The sequence below is a fragment of the Arctopsyche grandis genome, chromosome 9, assembly GCF_051622035.1.
Source record: "Arctopsyche grandis isolate Sample6627 chromosome 9, ASM5162203v2, whole genome shotgun sequence".
NCBI classification, from domain to species: domain Eukaryota; kingdom Metazoa; phylum Arthropoda; class Insecta; order Trichoptera; family Hydropsychidae; genus Arctopsyche; species Arctopsyche grandis.
Window position 1 is genome coordinate 26402100 of NC_135363.1, and position 21103 is coordinate 26423202.

General features: G+C 35.8%; 2 protein-coding genes across 3 annotated transcripts; both read left to right on the forward strand.

Annotated features, from left to right (window-relative positions):
• The first annotated feature begins 566 nt into the window (after positions 1 to 566).
• On the forward strand, positions 567 to 19886 carry mRpS9 (mitochondrial ribosomal protein S9). 2 transcript variants are annotated; one of them, XM_077438107.1, is made up of 8 exons: positions 567 to 828; positions 1032 to 1280; positions 1357 to 1530; positions 1599 to 1684; positions 2422 to 2666; positions 2740 to 2855; positions 19452 to 19614; positions 19693 to 19886. In XM_077438107.1, the coding sequence occupies exons 1-8, from the start codon at positions 745 to 747 to the stop codon at positions 19782 to 19784; spliced, it is 1209 nt and encodes a 402-aa protein (XP_077294233.1). In that variant the 5' UTR covers positions 567 to 744; the 3' UTR covers positions 19785 to 19886. The 2 variants fall into 2 exon arrangements, 1 of the variants encoding a protein (XP_077294233.1); XR_013261009.1 differs by lacking the exons at positions 19452 to 19614; positions 19693 to 19886 and adding an exon at positions 4612 to 4887 and having other exon boundaries at positions 701 to 828; positions 2740 to 3213.
• Positions 15317 to 19241, forward strand: LOC143916848 (transient receptor potential channel pyrexia-like). Its single transcript, XM_077438097.1, has 2 exons — positions 15317 to 15465; positions 15608 to 19241. Exon 2 carries the CDS (start codon positions 15648 to 15650, stop codon positions 18639 to 18641), a length of 2994 nt encoding a protein of 997 aa, XP_077294223.1. The 5' UTR covers positions 15317 to 15465; positions 15608 to 15647; the 3' UTR covers positions 18642 to 19241.
• Positions 19887 to 21103: the final 1217 nt, after the last annotated feature.

The following is a 21103-nucleotide window of genomic DNA, read 5'->3' on the forward strand; positions in this document are numbered from 1 at the left end:
TAGGGTAACCAGTTAACCAAATTTGTAATACACACAAAAAGTATAATATACGGGGCCACTTGAATACCAGCAAAAATACGTGTTTTCGTAAAATGCGTATTTACGTAAAAAAAAATGTTTTTTTTCACAAGCATCTCATGTTCTTTAAGAATATTAGATAATTGCGAATAAATGATTTCGCGGCTGATTCAAAAAGGATTAGTTGGTGATATTCCAACTTGTTCAGCATGTAATGAAGAAATGCGACTTCGCATCCGAAGCGATCGGATATTTGGAATATCGTGTGTAACAAAAGGGTCGAATCCACATGACAGAACGAAAACGAAAAATTCCTGGTTCCACAACGCTAAGATTAATTTTCTATAGATGCTTTAGTGCGGAGTGATTCTAAAGTTTAGCCTAATTTACATTCAATCTTATAAAACGTATAATTAAATTAATCGTTTGATTAAACATGACCATTGGATTATTAGTCACATTGTGATTAGTAAATGGATTATTAGTCACATTGCGATCGCCTAAAAGACAATTTTTGCCATGAAAATTGCGAATACGGAATATTTGGCACTCGAGTTCTCGTTAGTATGATGGACTTTTCGGCTACCAGATTTTCCGTTATAGAGATTTTAATGGGCGAGTGCTTTGTGACCAATAATCACCGAACCGACCATTAATATTATTCATAAAAATTTCGAATTTTAAGACCAAAATCAGTTGACAGATGCATAACCTCTTCTAGCGGGTATGGCTCTCGGTGTGCTAAAATGCTTGAAATTACTAAAACCCTCGCAATTATGCAATTTCGGGGAGAGTTTTATTGCAAACGGAGTGAGTTTATTGTGTTTGTTTGTATATATATATGTATCAATTTTTCTTTGATCATTAAATAAAAAAAATGTCATTTTCCTATGCAACGTGTTTATACTATGGATATATTTTTGATATTGATTTTGATATATGAATTGGAAAAAAAACATGAACAAAATATTGACATTTAAATTTTTTTTAAATATATTTTTTTTAATTTTCAGAGTTTATACTCTTGCATGACATACGTAACGAACGTTGATAAAGAGGATAATTTTGAAAAATTGATTGAGAGTTGGAACACCGGCATCAAAAAGCAGAAAACTAATAAAGCCATGCGAGTCTATTTGGAGCGAGCCAAACAGCATGATGATTTTATGAAACGGCAACAAATCAGTTACCAAATTGGTAAAAGACATCTCGCCAATATGATGGGCGAAGATCCGGAATCATTCACTCAAGATATGGTGGATGTATGTGTAACTTTCTAACCAGTTACATAATTTTCCCTGTGATTCAATTCATTGTCATATTTGTTTCTGTTTGTAGGAAGCCATTCAATATCTATTTCCAAGCGGACTATTCGATCGCGCTGCTCGACCCTTTTTGAAACCTCCAGAAACAATATTTCCTCCTAGGAAGGCTGCTGAATTTGACAATGAAGGTAGACCATTCCACCCGTTTTTCTACACCGGCAGACCGACATATTATAAAATATTGTTTGTAAGTGAAAAAAAAAAGTTTTTACGTATTAAATTGTTTTATTTTTATACTGAAAGTGATTTTTTTAGGACGTCAGACAACACATGGGAGATTTAAAACTGCATCATAACAGTTTGTTAATTAAACGACTTCCTATTGATGAAAGTACAAAGATGTAAGTTTCATTGTCGTTCTATTTCATATTACATTAATATAATGATTGAAATCATATATACGAGGAGAACTCAAAAGTGATACCATTCATCCGACATGTTTTCTAGTTCTCAAAGTAGTTATTTCGTGTTTACGTCATTTTCTGTTGAACATATTCAGAATGTTTTCAATTCTATATTCCTTTGAGGGAATAGAAAAAATCCACATGTTAGATCAAAGTAATAAGAAAGACGAAAAACAAAGGTCAAGCCAACCACTTCAAAGATTCGAGATAAAACTTAGCTAATTGACTTTTTGTCCAACTTTTTCGCAACTCCTTTGGTGTTTTTAATAAGTGAAACGTAAAGGAGGTATGTAAAAACAAAACATCTCGGTTTTTACATTGGATTTCACTTTTCATGCTTTTTTGGGTCATAGGAAATTGAAGGATATCCACTTTCTAGGTAGCGGCTCTACCTAATAAGCTTCTTGAAACATAACAGTATCCGCTGCAGTATTCCTCAACAGAAGACATAATTTCACGCACTCTTTGCTCTTTGTTTTCATGAAACACTTAAAAATATAAATCTGAGGAGTTCCAGAACTGTTTTGATAACAGGAAAATAATAAGGAGGATGTTTAAATTTAAGTGTTTAATTGAGTAGCATAATTTATAGACTCAAAATTCTTTTTGACTTCTCTCTGTATATGTATATGTATGTTTTTTTTCGCATTTCTCATGGAAGTTATTGTATTTAGGGACGTAGCAGGAAGTGCATGGTGCACTCAAGAAGAAATGCAAGTTATTTTGGTCGAACCGATATCAGAAATCGAATATAAAATATTTTTAACAGCTATGGAGAGACTTATAGCAATGCCGTATTCAAATAAAGTGAAAGATTTTATAAATAAATATCGAAAACCTTTATTAGGACAGAAAAAAGCTTTGGATATACCAGTCCCATTGTACGATGAAAGCGGACGAGCGTACGTCACCACATACGGTATGCATTTGTACGTGCATTTATGTAAATACATTCTTTTGTAATGTTCTATAAATTTCCTTCATTTGAACAGAATGTTTACGGAAGTCTGCGAGAGGACACGTCACCATTAGATCGCCGGGAACGGGCCTCATCGACATCAACGGCCAGGACATCAGCTATTTCCAGGACAAGCAGTCACGCGAACAGGTTTGTTGCAAATTTCTAGAAGTCCTAGACGTGCTCGACGGTTCCAATTAAATGCAGCGCAGATCAATCGCCGCTCAGGACGTCATCGGTGGTCCCACGCCTCGATTTCAGAGACTGCAGGAGTTGCCGCTCGAATGAACCACCGTGACAAATTCCATTGTGCGAGTCCGATCATTGTTAACGTTTATTGTCGACTCACATATGGGAATAGCAAATGTGCATTCCCAACATTGTCCGCTTTTACACGCTCGTCGTATTCACATGCCGTTATGTAAATGATTAATTTGATTGCAAACTTGATTGGATTGGTGCTTAGTGATTTTTGATATTCTCTATACATTCTGGTTTAATGTATAGAGCAGCGTTTCCCAACCTGTGGTACGCGTACCACTTGGTGGTACGCGAAAAAAAATCAGTAATGGCGGACATGTAGGAATGAATGATTTACAATCATAAAAATATAAATATTTTTTATATCTACTTTCGAAAGAGACTTTGTAAGTTTGTATATTTGTTTAGGAACTTCGAAAACAAAATAAAATTTCCATGACGACAATTCAATTGGTTGAATATTATATTTTTTTCGATCCATATAAATTTAATAAAAAAGCAAATGAATATTTACAATTAGATTCGCCATGTTTAAGCTGTTTATATTACAAATACTGAGCGAAGCCGGGTAAAACAACTAGTAATTAATAAACATTATCGTAATTAGTCATCGTTGACGTCAATATGTACAGTCGTTGATCGATCCGGCATTGATTTTGGAGTGCATTTTTAAATTTACCGCGTTCACGCTCCAATAAATAAATATGTAACTTGAATTTGACACTTGATTAGAAAATTAGATTTTTGGAATTTATGTATCGAAAATGATCAAACTGAAGTATTTGAAAGTTTACATAATTTCTTATCTGAAAACAAGAATCGTATGTCTCGGGATATACGTGAAAAAGTAGTTGAATATTTAATAGGGCTGAAATCGTCTTTTACGCAGTGCTTCCCCAAACCTTTTAGAAGCAAACAATTTGATTTCAAACCCCTTTGATAATGAACATTTTCGGACAGCTACCAAGGAAAAGGAGAACTTGATTGAACTTTCAAATTATAGAATTCAAAAACTGAATTCGAAATAAATAAGGTTATTAATGTTTGGCTAGGTATTAGTGAAGAATATGAACAGCTTTATGACATAGCGCTTAAATTTCTGTCGCCGTTTACTAACACTGAACTGGTTGAGAGAGCTTTCTCTTCATATATTTTAATAAGACAAATATAAAAATTGATTGAATCCAGCTCCAGACTTAAGGGTAAATCTCACATCATTTGAACCAAATTAAAAAAACTAAGTACAAGGATATCAATAAATTTATTTTGTAAGGAGATTTAATGAAAAGAAAACATATTATATGTACTTTGTAATTTTGTGTTTTTATTAAAACAATCAAAAATATTTTTACTATCAATAATTGAAATCTGTCAATATTCGATAAATATATTAAACTTTGAGCGTATTATAATTATTGTGACTCCGCAAAAAAATTTTTTTCCATAAAATTTCTTACCTAAACAGATCTACATATTGCGTGTATCCTGTCTTCATATTCCTTACTATGCTAATACTATATATAATAATTACACTTGCAAAAACAAATTTCATGAAATACAATCATTTTTATATGGTGGTACAATTTAGCGTTATGTACTACCAAGTGGTACGCGAGTCAAAAAAGGTTGGGAAACGCTGGTATAGAGTATGCTGATGAGACTTTTTTTGACAAATTTACTAACATAATTTCTTTAGTTCTAATTGATTGATTCAATATTGCCCCTTGATCAAAAGGAAGTTGATTACTGCCGAATTAAATAGTTGGCAATGACTTTTATATAGTAAGTGCCATCTTTTAAAATTCAAATTTGAAACTTATTTTGGCATATAAGCAGCTGAACAATATATATTCATTATTTAGGCACGAACATCTCCGTCCTTAAAGAGTTGGCAGTTTCAGAAAGACTCCATAACATGTAGGAAAAGAAAAAGAAATCTTACTTTGGCCATATTGCCAGGAAGAATGTGAAGAGTCTAGAGAAGCTGTTATTAACTGAAATACAAGAGAGGACGGTCTTCCATAAGATGGTCAGATCAAATTAAAAAATTGACGGAGTCGTCCTTAAGCGCTGATATTGGCACAAGATTAAGAGGAGCTGATTACAAATGATAAAAATGAGCATGATGCTCAGCATTGCGCAAACAAGAAAGAAGATGAAGATTTAGGCTGTATTTTTTCTACAGTAGTAGAAATCGTTTTTTTTTTCCAAACAAAAATGCGTTTTTGGCTTTGAATAATCTAAATTTAATGCAGAATAAATACAGAAAAGATTGAATACGTCATATTCTAATATATAATGTCGAAAGAGACTGTATGTATGTATGTAAACGGTTTATATTATATTACAAATACCGAGCGAAGCCGGGTAAAACCACTAGTTTTTTTATAGAACCGAATTTTTGCACTTTCGGATTAAGTATCAGTATCAGGTAACAACAGCAACCGTGTAAAATTAAATGAATTCATGTTTGAAATTATATATGTACATATGTAGACTTCGATATTTAGTTGTTTGTCTGTTTATATAGGATGGGATGAAAACGATTAAACGATTATTGTATTGACAATGAATACTTGAATTTAAAGGAAAATACAATCAACTTGCTGAATAATACCAAACTACACAGTAAAGCATTATGCTACAAAATCGTTTTTTTTTTTTTAAGAAAATGATGTTTAGGTTTGCTCGATGCCTGGTAGTTTTCATCCAAATGAAATTATTTTCAAAAAGAGACTGGCATAATATTATACGTAGGATGTATGTACATAGTTTGGTTTTATTTAACTAGTACATATTTACAATCAAAGTGTTCATTTTTAATATATTACATACGTACTAATCTAATCTGCCCCTACCCCATATGAGGATTTTACACAATCATGTTTTTGTTTTATTTTACAAGTATATTTAGAAGAATGAGTCAATACTTGTTTTGTATTTATTCGTAAAGATGCATTGTATGTAAATCAAATAACTGGTTTTTAGCACTGTTTGGTTTCTTGACAGTGTTAACAAATCTTCAGTGTCAAGAGTCGTTTGGTTCGTGTTTCAATATTTTTATTGTTAAAGATATACATAGGATATATAAAATATACCGACTCCGACTCCGATTCCAAACTCCAACTCCAACTTGAACGATTTACGTAAATCAACTTTTCTTATCAACATATAAAATTGTTAGCAATAAAAATAATAGCGATTTTCAAAATATAAAAAAATTAAAGGAATTAAAAAATCATTAATCAAACCCAATTTATTGAATTATTTGTAATGAAATAGATATAAATAAAAAGTAAGTATAAATCATATAAATAATACACAAATAAATCAATGCGAAAAATGAGAATAACAAAAAAATATGAGACAGAGGAAACAATCGGTTTTGGCAACAAAACATCCAAATACCTTCCATTCAACGATTTTATTTATAACTAGCTGTATTACCCGGCTTCGCTCAGTGTTTATAATATAAACCGCTTAAACATGACTAAGCTAATTTAATTAAAAAAAAAAAAAAAATTAAAAAATTAAAAAAAAAAATTAAAAAAAAAATTAAAAAAAAATCAAAAAAAAAATCAAAAAAAAAAATAAAAAAAAAATCAAAAAAAAAATTTAAAAATATCAAAAAAAAAAATCATTTTTTTTTTTTGCCTTCTAGGGCTTCGCCCTCGGCACCCCCCTGAGCCTTTGCCTTCTAGGGCTTCGCCCCTCCACGCCCCATGAGCAATTGCCGTTTAGGGCTTCGCCCCCATGATCAGTTGCCTTTTAGGGCTTCGCCCCTCCGCGCCCCCATGATTCAAAGCCGTCTAGGGCTTCGCCCCCCTTAGTTAATGCCTTTTAGGGCTTCGCCCCCCGCGCCCCCAAGATTAATTGCCGTTTCGGGCTTCGCCCCCCTTAGTTAATGCCTTTTAGGGCTTCGCCCCTCCGCACCCCCATGATTAAATGCCGTCTAGGGCTTCGCCCCCCCTAGTTAATGCCTTTTAGGGCTTCGCCCCCCGCGCCCCCAAGATTAATTGCCGTTTAGGGCTTCGCCCCCCTTAGTTAATGCCTTTTAGGGCTTCGCCCCTCCGCGCCCCCATGATTAAATGCCGTCTAAGGCTTCGCCCCCATGATCAGTTGCCTTTTAGGGCTTCGCCCCTCCGCGCCCCCATGATTAATTGCCGTCTAGGGCTTCGCCCCCCTTAGTTAATGCCTATTAGGGCTTGCGCCCCATGAGGCTGGGCCCCCCGGGCCCCCTTCGGGGCCCCACGGGGCTGCGCCCCTTGTGGCGCCCCCTTTTGAGCCCCATGGGGCTGCGCCCCATGAGGCTGGGCCCCACGGGGCTGCGCCCCTTGTGGCGCCCCCTTTTGAGCCCCATGAGGCTGGGCCCCCCGGGCCCCCTTCGGGGCCCCACGGGGCTGCGCCCCTTGTGGCGCCCCCTTTTGAGCCCCATGGGGCTGCGCCCCATGAGGCTGGGCCCTCCGGGCCCCCTTCGGGGCCCCACGGGGCCCCACGGGGCTGCGCCCCTTGTGGCGCCCCCTTTTGAGCCCCATGGGGCTGCGCCCCATGAGGCTGGGCCCCCCCGGGGCCCCACGGGGCTGCGCCCCTCGTGGCGCCCCCTTTTGAGCCCCATGGGGCTGCGCCCCATGAGGCTGGGGCCCCACGGGGCTGCGCCCCTTGTGGCGCCCCTGGCGGGGCCCCATGAAACTACTCGCTTTGCGCCCCCGCGGGGGTGAATCCATTGAATCGAAAAAAACAAATCGGCGCCCATGGATCGAAAAAAAAAAAAATCGAATCACGTGTTCGATGACGTCACCGATCTACGGACGACGACGACGACGACGAAGACGACGAAGACGACGACGAAGACGACGAAGACGACGAAGACGACGACGAAGACGACGACGAAGACCAAGGATATTTACATACATACAAAGTCTCTTTCCAAATTATAGATTAGATGTAATTTAAAATTATGATTTTTATAAAGAAATAATTAAATTTAAATTTATTAACACATATCATAATACTATTAATTAAAGAAAATAATAAAAAAAGGATCGGAGTCGGTTGATGTTTTACGACTTCGACTCTGACTACCTTTGAAATGCCCTGATTCCACAGCCCAGATATATAATATTTATGTTTACACAAATAGGGGATTTTCAAGTTTAATTTATCTTTGTTATTTTTGCGTATTTGATATTACATGCAGTGGTGGCACATCGAATTTTTTAGTTTGGCGTCTTTTTGAAAATATTTTTAAAATAAATTTATATAAATTGAAAATGAAACGAATAGGCTATGAAGAGATAATAAAAACCATCTTGCACTGTGATCTTACATATGCAGGACCTTCTTACATATGCCCAATTACAAATTTTTACAAAAAATCTTATATGTAGATATTTTTTTAATATGAGAAAAATTTATCAAACTATTAGAAAAATACCTATATGTTGGTTGTTATTTTTTAAAATAATTGAATAAAAAAATATGGTATAACAGGTACGATTTCCGACACGGGGCCCTTGAGTAGTCCGGGCCCTGGAACTTTACCCCAGTTCCCCCCCCCCTCTCGTCGGCCCTGTATATATTTACATGTGTCTTAGCTTTGCTTATACAAATGAGTTGTTTTTTTCATGTACGTGACTTCAAAAACAATAAATCTATTCTTGTATTTTGTCTTGAAAGTCCAGACCGTCAGAAGAAGTATGAAAGCATGCTTTTCAATTGTATCAATGGTGAAGTTGAGCGCCACGCGTACTGAATTACCGCCCCTTCTCTCGCATCTGTGAGGCATGTGTACAAGGGGCTTCCCTCGAAAATAATTATTTCTGTTGATCTCATTGCGTAGGGGTGGGTTGAGGATCCAAATGAAAGGCCAAAGTCGCTTCACAGCATTTATTGAATGATTCAGGAGGTCCATACATAGCCAGCGTTCGCTCCAGTATGGTCACTGTACCAAGTGTACCTCATTTTAAAGGGCAAGTTGCCCACCACAGCTTCCCCGATCTGTTTATTTATTCATTGTCTAGGCACGTACATTTTTACAGTCTCACGCTCTCAGGCACGTACAGTCTCACGCTCTCAGGCACGTACAGTCTCACGCTCTCGTCCGGATTCTGAGAACTCTAACGAGAACTGACTGAGCGCGATCTGCCTAATCCGAGGGTTTCCATTGTCCACCCTCGAATGCACTTAGCCGGCGGATCCTCTTCTTCCGTTTTCCCACGTTACAATATTGATCAATGTTTTTATTTTGTAATGGCATAATTCAAATCATAGAGCTTTTCATGAGGAATACATAAAATATGAAGACCCTGTATTCAATATACACATTTGGAGAAATAAAATGAAATAAAAAAGTACTGGTCACTCACTATCCATCACAGTGCGTCAAGTGTTTATATAACCGAAATGAATTTTCCATTTCTAAATAAGAGTTGCAGTATAATTATCGCCGATTGAACTTGATTAAGCTATTGTAGTAAATAGTGGTAGAGGAGTGTGTATGTTGATAACCTGATTTTGACAAAATTACATCTACATTTTTTTGCTTCGTTTGCACAATTCTAATAAAAAATGGCGACGGATGCCATAATTATGTTAATTGTTTGTGAATAGAATTTCTCAACATTTAAAATGGTCAATCGGCTTGTTACCCAACAACTTATATACATACATACATACATAGCTAAGTATGCACATAGTAAGTGACACAGCGTGGTCTAAAAAAATTGAGAAAGTTCATTTTCAATTCGACGCCAATGCATCCTACGCTTACTGAATATGTATCAAATTCAAAGGAATGTCATCCCATTAAATAGTATGCAATTAGTTTACTGAAATCTCTGGTCAGTGGACGAGAAACTTTTAGTGTAATGGAATGGATATAAAAATTAAAAATTTTACTACATACATTTATTTGTACAATGGTTGGTGTTCAAGCATTTCACATTTTTTTTTAAATCTATACTTTCTTTAAAATTCTTATGAAATTATCTGTATATCATCATCTGCAATTATGGACACCTTGTATGTCACTGTCGTACAACCTTGTTTAAAGATTTTATCCATTGAATTTTTTATGTCTGAAAAATTGTTTTATTCCTTGTATATCGTATTTGAATTTAATAAACTGTCTACCCATTTAACAATATATGTATATAAAAGCTGTAGTGTGTAGAATTGGCTCTATATACATATGTACAGTTCACAGAGGCACCAATGGATGGAAGTCCATGATCTATAGTGGTGAGTAACTTGAATTTTGAAGCAAAAAATATCATCAGTGGAAGCTTTATATACTAATATAAACAAAAAAAATGTTTAAATTTGTTGGCCTCATTTTTTTTCATTGAATTTCCTTACCACTAACATGTCGAAAAATAAAATGCTCGCTATGGTAATTGACAGTTACACATATTCATGTGATATTTTTAAATTCTTATAATGATGATCCTTCCGTATTCAATAACGTTTCTTCTGGCTCTGTAATGCGTTTCTCTAAATATTCTTTTAATACCTTTTAATAACTTTCCAATCGGACTCTAATCCATTGAATTTATTATAGGATATATTTATGTACAATATTTGTATGTGCTTTTTGGTCGTCAACAATGGTAACGGGGATCGGTCAGAAAGGAATTAAATATTGAATCGATTAATGAAAAGAGACTTAATGTGCAATTGTGACCAAACGTTGAAACATATTCGTGGAACTGGATTCGAACACAATGTACAACGAATGGGTAACCTCCTTCATACATACATATCTCTGCCAACTCAATGGTAATGTGCGGGGCTACTGAGCTCACTTTCATGCCATACAGCATGAAAATGAACCCTTTGGCTATGGAGCTAGCACGTCTTAGGATCCCGAAGGGCTCATACAATTTTCTGCTGCAAGATGAAAAAATCGTAAATATAGGACTCAGTTAACTAAGAGGTCTAAATTCTGTTTAAGTAAAAAATTAAAGGTATCAATATCTTACATCTTCCAATGATGTAAATATTATATTTCAGCGTTGTATGTACATAATTAGATTTTATTTTTTCCTATTAATCGTTGTTTAACAATTGCGTCTGCATTTTCTTAGTCTACAATTAATGAATTCAGTGTTAATGAAACTGTCTTAAATCAGACTTTTTAAGCGATTAGATATGCTCTCTTTGCCGGTGTTCAAAAATTTTGTTAAATATTTTCTAAAATCAAGAAGAAGAGCAGCTCTGCAGAATAAAAGCAAACAAGGGTTTTTTTTTATAGAAAGTTTGAACAAGATGAGCCATATATGTAGTTAGGCTTCTATTTATTTGGGAATGGGTAAGATTTAATGGTGCATTTAAAAAAACAACTTTGCTCTTTAGAACAAATCATTTGTGCATTAAATAAATACATTTCTGTTAAATGAAAATTTTATATTGAGCAATATTTTATTAGTAGTATGAAAGAAAAAAATGTTTCGATCATTTTTAAATGAAAAAAAGTGCGCAGTCTTTAATGCGCATTTCATTCATTTTAAGTTGCATTATATTTTTTCTGTTCTGTAACATAAAATCTGTAAATAATGAATGCAATGGATTTGTAATTTTTCAAATGATCATGTTTTTATTTATTTATTTATTAGAGGTTTATAAAATGCGCATTTAAATTGTCCCCGTTAGGAATTCGTTCTAAATATCCATTGGATGAAGTTCTTACGTATCTTTTGCCTTTACATAAAATTAAATTTCAATTGGGGCGTACATTGCGGTAGCTAGTTGAATATATTTAGACGGGAAAAAATAAGCATTCTTCTTTAAAACAGTTTTTTTTTTCATAAAAGCATGATACTTTCTCTCGGCGCCCCTGGTTATGTGAATGACCGGCACTGGTTGGATGACTTGTCAGTGTAGCTTTGTAGCAAGGTAGTCAATTTTGAACTTTGACTTTCTGCATGCCATTTTTTAACCTGATCTAATACAACTGCATATTCGTGCATGTTAGATTCATATCAAATTAGCGAGAACTATTACGTAATTGCACATTTGATGCAATCTGTGTGTGTAGGTTTTATTTTGCGATATTTTCCTCATAATGTTTAATCGTTTGTAAACTACAGTAGTTTGTAGTAGGTACTAGAATAGTAAATGAATTTAGACTGTAAAATTACTTATGTAGATGACTTGGTGAAAGTCAAGTTCAGTGGCAAATCGGAATTCAGCAGTTTCGCTCAAAATATTGAACAATAAATAGTAATCCGTAACATTCAATAACCACGTAGGTTACATATTTGACGAAAAAGACACCATAGACTAATGTATTTTGATCAATATATTTAAACCTAGACGTCAATAAGAACCTGCAAGTCGAGAGATGCGAAATGTGAAGATAAATACTAAGTGACTAAGTTATTGAAAAAAAATTGTTACGACTACGCATCTTCTTTCCCATCACCATAGAAGATGGTGATTGAAGAAACGATGATCACAAGTTATGCTATAATTATTCTTGCGTAAGTAAATTGAAGAATTTCTTGCCATGGAAATTTAAAATATCGTCAAATAGAATATTTCGCAAGATAGGACCTAATTATGATTCTTGTGGGAATCCAATCGTTGTAGGTTTAGCTCTAAAGTCGTAACCATCGTTCAGTTTTCAATGTATATAGCCCTGAAACGTTCTGTAAAGTAGTAAACATTATCAGGATTTTAATTTTGCTACCACACATTATTATATGTGCCATGACAGGAATTAGCTCAAGGCAGCCCATATGGTTAGATTACTTTTGTACACAATTTCAAACAATTTTTTAAACTTAACAGGACATAGAATACAATAGAGACGTCTATGGACAGTCAATTTTTTTTTATACAGCAAATTTGCAAGAAATACATTATGTAGGTAGCATTTTATAAGATTCGACAAATTCGTGATGCGAATAATTCGAATTTGCGATAAACTGAGAGGGAAGATATTGATTTATTAGATCTGTCACAACAATAAAGATAGAAAAGTCGGAAAGTTATAGCAGGAGACAGTCGATCTGTGCTTTTTAATAACCATAAGATCTCGCCAGCGGCGTATTTGACCCACGACCTCTCTACTGGTATGCAATAGCTCTACCAGTGCACTACGTTGTGGCTATACATTCGAGATAATCGAAAGAAACGGAGATTCTTAGTTTGATTTTTTTGTTTTAATAAGAAGCGTTGCTTGTTATCAACTTTGGGGTACATCCGAAGGTTTGTCAATGTTTGACAATTAGAATTACACACGTGTAACCAGGACCACTTCCTGTACAATGTAATCGGTCTGGCAATTATTTTCCCACTGACCATTAACCGCATTTATTTTCATACATTCAACAATCACATCGTCAACGTCGCCGAAGAAGAATATTTGGATTATTTTGCTAATGAACAACACGATCACATTTTGCTTGTTAAATCCAACGGCTCGTAGAGATACATTCAAATTTTCAAAATGTAGTCAAAAGAACCGTCGACATAGTACATGCATATAAAGCTGATGAGGTTTTGGATTTAAACATTCTTAATATGTTATACTAGTGGTTTTACCCGGCTTCGCTCGGTATTTGTAATATAAACCGCTTAAACATGGCTTATCTAATAGTAGACATTTGATTAAATCTATTTGAATAGTTATATTTTATTTAAATTTATTTGAATACTCATTTGATTTTTTTTATTAAATTGACTGTCACGAACAAATAAAACATATATACTGTCTCTTTCGAAATTATATGTAAACCAAAATCCGGCGCCTGCGCCCCCGGAGTCTTCACCCCCTAGGGCTTTGCTCTCTAGGGCTTTGTCCCCGGTGGCGCCTTTTCCCCCGGGGACTTCGAATCCTTTGAATCGAAAAAAATTGAATCGGCGCCTATGAATCGAAAATAAAATAAGTCGTACGTGTCGTCTACGAAGGAACCAACCAACCATTGCTACATACATACAAAGTCTCTTTCCAAATTATATATTAGATTAAGGAAACCCAATGACGTCATCCACCTTCCCAGGGCCGCGTCTAGGAGTTCGGCCGCCCGTGTGCAAGCTTAAATCGGCCGCTCTTTAATTTATCAGCATTTGTATAAATCATATTAATTCGGCGTATAGTGTTGAAAATTTTAACCACAATAAAATTTAACCAGAAAAACAGGCAGAAAACCAAAACATTTAGTTCTGAATGGAACCAAACGACAAGAGAGACTGAACGTTTCTTAGATGATTCATGAAAATATAGTGTTTTTATTCCCAATCCCCACATCTATGACATTGTTCTTTCGATTACCGACCGATACTCAACATCCTTGAATAGAATTGAAGTCGCTAAGATAATAGAACATAAAAGACCTAGCTCTATGCGGACCGAAGCTATACCTGCTATCCCGTTATTTCCCCGAATTATAGTTCGAGTGTGTTACAAGTTGTAACTAAAGGCCGGATAACCAAGGTGCCGTCTTGTAAAAACCGGACCCAGAGGGTGCTGTGTCTGCTATACCTGCTATCCCGTTATTTCCCCGAATTATAGTTCGAGTGTGTTACAAGTTGTAACTAAAGGCCGGATAACCAAGGTGCCGTCTTGAAAAAAACGGACCCAGAGGGTGCTATGTATTGTTCATTGCATTGTTAAAGGTTCGCCGAACGTTTTTTTTTTTTGGACTCTAGCTTTGTTAATAGAACTAAACCGCCCCGATTCCTTGAAAAAGCACTGTGACTATCCGGTGTCTAGTTGTAACTTGCAACAGCAATCCACAAGTATACAACAAGACAACCTTAATGCATTTTTTAAGGAATATAGTTTTTTCCACTCTCACTTCCGGCTGCCTTTATATTTCGGCCGCCTGTGTGCGTTGCACACATTTGTATATATGGTAGGCGCAGCCCTGCACCTTCCTATCTTTCGGATTGAACTTCAGATATGAATCAATATTCCGGAAAACTCAAAAGACCGTATACATTTATTGCAGTCGATTGAATTCATTTGTATGAAGAGTACATAAATGTGAAAATATATATTGTATGGATAAATTATAATTTTTTGTTGTTATTTTGTTATTTTGTATTGTATGTATTAGCAGTTTTGCTATTTGAATAAATAAATAAATATGTATACATGTACATTCTCGTTTCAAATGCCAACTTTATTGCTGATATATGTATGTGTATAAAAAAAATTAGCACAATTTCTTAAAATGCTTGATATTGGAAGGAAAAAAAAAGAAAGTCCATTTCCACGGGATGGCATTCGTGTGTTGATGTCAACTTGTACTAATTCCTGCACTGCAAGTAGCAAGTGTGAAGGTCATCATCAGCAGTAGCTGCAAAACCACATAACCTTTCCAGCTTTCGCAAACCACCAGTCTGTCGGCAACCGGCCGTCGGAACGCACCTTCGACACTCTGACCAAAGCAATGACGCATAACAGACACGACATTGACCAAATGGCACCTTAAACACTCGCACAACTAAAGTTCACAGAAAATGATTCAAGACGTCTTCTAAATAATTCACGGTAAGTTCCTTTAACGTAAATTTTACTGTTGTTTTGATATCGGATGGTGTTGGATTTGAATGACTCTCGAACGCCCACACAAAATAGAAATAACAAATTTAAAATACTATTTAATCTTTTGCACTATTTTGTTTGTTTGCAGTGAAAAATTTCCTTCCGAAAATATCAAACGAACGATCGAGATGGATAACTTAAGGTGTGAGTCGGAGGTTGTGCTGAAGGCCCCGAAAAGGAGTCGCATCAAAAGTAGCCCGGATCACAGAAACGTCAGTTTCAGATCGTTTCCCAGCTCTGACGTCGCGCCAAACGTTTCCCAGTCCTGTGAAGAGTTGCCTATAGTTAACATTAAACGAAAGACGATCAGTTCTATGAGTATTTTTCGTAGGAAAAATTCAAAAGCTGACTTTTTCGATAAAACGCCGTCGCCTGAGAGTTCCACATATATGGTTGTCGGTTCTACACCTCCTGCTGAAAGTGCTCCAAATATGTTTGACAGCTACGAAGAATCATCGACAGAGTTGAGCGTTCAAGTATGCTCGGATGCGATTCGACAGGATCTAATGGAGCAAGCTCGACAAGCTTCAATTCGCACATCTCTCCTAGAGGATTTGACATCGGAGACATTTACATCGGACGATGCTTTTACGACTTTCGAGAATGCACCGATAACTGAAAAGAATCTCTGTTTCCTGTGGGCCATTTTTCATAAACGGTGGAATTTATTAGAGCCGATGCTGCAGGCTGGTGTTGACATTCACTTCAGTGATGATGAAGGACTGTCTGCAGTTCATATCAGCTCGTTTGTAGGCTGTTTGACGTGTACCAATTTCTTGATATCCAAAGGTGCTGATGTTAATATGGTGACAAAATGCTTCAGTCCTCTTCATTGCGCCGCTTTTGGGAACCAACCTGAGATAGCTAAACTTTTGATTAACAACGGCGCTTCAGTTTCGTTACAAAAGAAGACCAAATGCGAAGAGTCGATACTACACTGCGCTGTTAGATCGAATGCGGCGGAGTGCTTGCAGATCTTCATTGCAGAGGACGTCGACGTTAATTCGATCGAACCAAGTGGTACCAATCCAATACACTTAGCTGCTGATTTGGGGATGACGACATGTCTGGAGATATTGCTGAAAAGTAAGAACGCGGACGTGAACACCCGGACTAGGATTGGAGATAAGGAGTCGACGGCCTTGCACCTCGCAGCTGACGATGGCAACTTGGAATGTGTGGATTTATTGTTGAGGAATGGCGCTGATGCCAGCTTGAAAAATCACAGAGGATTTACTGCTTTACACCTCGCCGCAGGGTGCTCTAGTCTGGAGTGTGTGGAATCCTTATTGAAGAACGGAAACGCGGACCCCAATGCAGAAGATTACAATAAGCGCACTCCTTTACATGCCGCCATTCGCATATCAGAGACAACTTTCGATATAATCGAGACTTTGATCAGTTGGGGTGCAAATGTAAATCAAAAAGATGAGTATGGTTTCACTCCTTTGCACTTGGCTTCCTTGGACGGCCTATCGCAATGCGTCGAGACTTTGATCTACCACGGAGCTGACGTCACCACAAAAGCTAAAAAAGGAAATTCTGCTTTGAATGTGATAGCTAGGAAAACTCCTGCTTCCATAGAGATGATTTATAATAAGCTAGACGATGCTATATCATTGCATAGCACACACCACTCAGCAAATCGCGAAGTTGAAATGGAATTGGATTTCAGAAATATACTGCAGCATTTTCATCCTCGCGAGATGGCCTTTCTTAATACGTTCGTTGAAGAAGGTCAAAAGGAAATATTGTTACATCCGCTCTGTTCTGCTTTCCTGCACATCAAATGGCAGAAGATTCGCAAGTATTTCGTAGCTAAACTACTTTTGAATTTTATATTCGTGGTTTCTCTGTCGTTTTATGTATTGATTGCCCTGGCTCACAATTGCTACAACGACGACCAAATGAAATCGGTCAACAATACACAGATAGATAGCGTCAATAACACCGGTAATCAAACTATCGATGACGACTTGTGCAAGAACAAGTCCGTCTTTGGTATCGTGCTCCGTAAGAATCGGTTCGTCGTCGAGCTACTGTGGTGGTTTCTAGCCACGATTACCCTCTTCGAAATATTCCGGAAGTTTTCTGGCATAGCGGGATACTATACAGTGAAGCAATACTTTACCCAGTCGGAAAATGTAATCGAGTGGTTTGTCATCATCAGTGTGTTTTTGGTATCGTGCGTGTTTACAAACAGCACATACACGTGGCAGAACCACGTGGGGGCTTTCGCCGTCTTAGCGGGATGGACTAATCTCATGATTATGATAGGACAATTGCCAGTTTTCGGATCGTACGTCGCCATGTATCTGAAGGTTCAAAAGGAGTTCGCCAAATTGTTCCTAGCTTATTCTTGCATATTGATTGGATTCACGGTCTGCTTCTGCGTTATATTCCCATCTACGTCATCGTTCGCCAATCCTATCATAGGCTTCATCACAGTCCTCGCTATGATGATAGGAGAATTAGCCACGGATGTACTAGATCCCGAGGGCGAAAACTCTTCGCCATTTCTGCTAGAGTTTTCAGCACAAATTACATTCGTTTTATTCGTCATGTTCGTCACTATCGTCATGATGAATCTTCTCGTTGGTATTGCCGTCCACGATATACAAGGATTGATGAAATCCGCTGAATTATCGAAGCTCGTACGACAGACAAAATTGATATCACACATGGAACTGGCACTCTTCTATGCACGCCTACCTCATTTTTTGTCAAAATTACTTTATTGGTCCGCTCTGGTGTCTCCGAGTGCTTATAGGGTGGTTTTACGCGTGAAACCGTTAAACCCTGGTGAGAAACGTTTACCGAGAGACATACTGACCGCAGCTTATGACATTGCCAAGACGAAAAAACCTCACGGACATACGATATCGTCAAAGGGATCGTCTGTGACACAGTCCTTTAAAAATATCGACAACAATAACAAAGCGACTAACTTTGAGAACCCTTTCAACAATGTATTTGTGACTCTTCAAATGAAAGTAGACCAAGGAAATGAGAAAATAGAAATTCTTGCGAACGAACTCAGAGAATTGAAAGATCTCATTAAAATTAAACATGCAGTGTTGCAAACGTTGCTCTCAAATGAGACGAATGATTTAAAAAATTAATCGAATTCCTAAAATCTTTGAATATTTATAAATTTTAGTCTGATATTCATAACTCATAAAATTGGACTCGGATTTTTTCTAAATATTCTTCAAAAAAAAAATAAAAGATTTTTTTTAAAAATTCTTGGGATTATCATTCCAGTTTTTAATTTTTTAGTAAATTCATGTCCAATTATATCCAACAATAGTTAATTTGGAGATTTCACAAGACTTGGTGTAGCTGATTATTTGTATTGAAAATAACCCTAGTAAGACTAGTTTATGAAACTATATTTTAACTATAACATATATATGTATATACATACAGACAATAACTTTTATTATTTGCTAATGGTAATCATATATCACAGTCTAACAACATATTTTGTCACTAGTCTAGTAACCGTCGACATTTAAATGGTGGTTTATGATAAATATATGTAATTATCTGAAGTTTTTTTATTGATTTTTTGTTAAATTTCTTTTTCAGCATTGATGCAGTTATTATAAGAGCAGCATTTTATCATATATTTTTAAGTTTTATTTACATGTATATTATATGTTTCTATGTATGTATTTTGTTCTTTTTACTTTATTTTATGTAAAATTATGTTGTTTATTTTTTAGAAATAAAAAAAAAAAACAATCAAAATGGAAATATTTTATTTTTATTACTTCCCAACCTTTCATAGTATGGTTCTCAAAAATGAATGCTGCAGTACAAAATTTAAAAAATATTTTCCAATTTTATCTGCAAAATGAAAAAGAATTATTTCTAAATTTCATACTAAATAACTTGTTTTAAGAATTTTATTTTTGATGTTGTTTCAGATACTTTTCCCATTGATGTTTACCAATATGGTTAACACAGTAGATGTTGAATGCTATGTAGATGGTGGTGGATCTACCGGACAATCTGGTGCATTACGTTGGGGTATTGCAAACTCCTTAAGAAGTTTCGTAGATATGGAGATGGTTCATAAAATGCGTTTAGGTATGTATATATTTTTTAATTTATTCAATTTATGTACAACGTTTACATGTATTTAAAATGTCTATTGTATTTTTTCAGCCGGTTTACTGACTAGGGACTATCGTTTGAAAGAAAGGAAGAAGGCTGGACAAAAGGGAGCCAGAAAGAAGTTCACATGGAAGAAACGTTAAAGAACGATGAACTTTAACCATCGCATTTGAACATATAATTTCTTAGTTGTATCACATTTACTCAAAATATACTTATAAAATAAACTGTAGTATTTGGAAACTATTCTATTATTTCATATCATTCATCTTTTGAATATCTTATACATATTAGTTTATAAAAGCATGCGGTACACTCATTCAAGTTTGTATACATATATATTACAGTTAAAGTGTATCTCAGTTTTAATATAGTTTGAATATATTCCATATAACCCTTTACCAACTACCGTTGTAGTTGAAGTTTATTTTCAGCTGTAGTATATTCCGTCTAACCCACGTAATTTGATTCATATGGCGAATAACATTTCAACTGGTCAAAATATATTACAACTGAAAATACAATTCAACTATAAGTTGGTACCCGGTTAGATGGAGAGGTTAGCTTTTCGTTAAAACGTCACTCCACTAGTAAATTGAGTTGGTAAGTCACATTTTTGTTTTGAACACATTCTTTTAGTTATCGTAATATGGTACTCATTACCTTTATTCGTAATACCTATGAAATATCAACGCATTATTGAATTCGAAAGCATTCGTAAAAACATCAGAGCTGTCAAAACTCAACTGTTATATTAACACTGGCACACATTGTTGTAAGTGTATTCGCGCTTGTAGAGATATAATATCCTAGTTGTATTGTATTCGAATATGAATGACCTAAAACGCCAGTTGGAATATATTACAACTCAAAATACACTTCGACTGTATCAAATATATAATACAAAAAAATTTGACATAGTGAAAGCTTTAGTTTAAGTTAACATTGACTATTAAAAAATATGGCAATAATTGGTTTTCAAACGTTTTCTTAGTATTTTAAAGGCGTGTAGTTGAATGATCACAATATGTCTCATGTATTGAAGATATTACATATTTATTTATTATTTTATAATAATAATAACAATCAAATGACCAGTGTGACCTGACAGGTTGCCCCAAAGCGTCACACCAATCTTACAAAAAAAAAAGAAAATAAAAATTAACAATCATTCATTTCATTCAAATAGTCTCGTGTTGAATATCAAGAAACTGACCAGCTCATCAACATGACAATTGAACAGGTCCAAATTTTCATCTATCGCATTAAGGAACCGGATAGCCTTTACAAGAGACGAATGATTGAAAGCAGACGTTTTCGCAGGAATACGTTGGAGAAGTAAATGATGACGCAAAGCTCTACCGCATTCAGGCGCCGAAAATTTAAATTCTAATAAAATCGAAGGGTTGTCGATTCTTCCCTTTAATACTCCAAAGAAATATTTGGAAATGGTAATAAATCT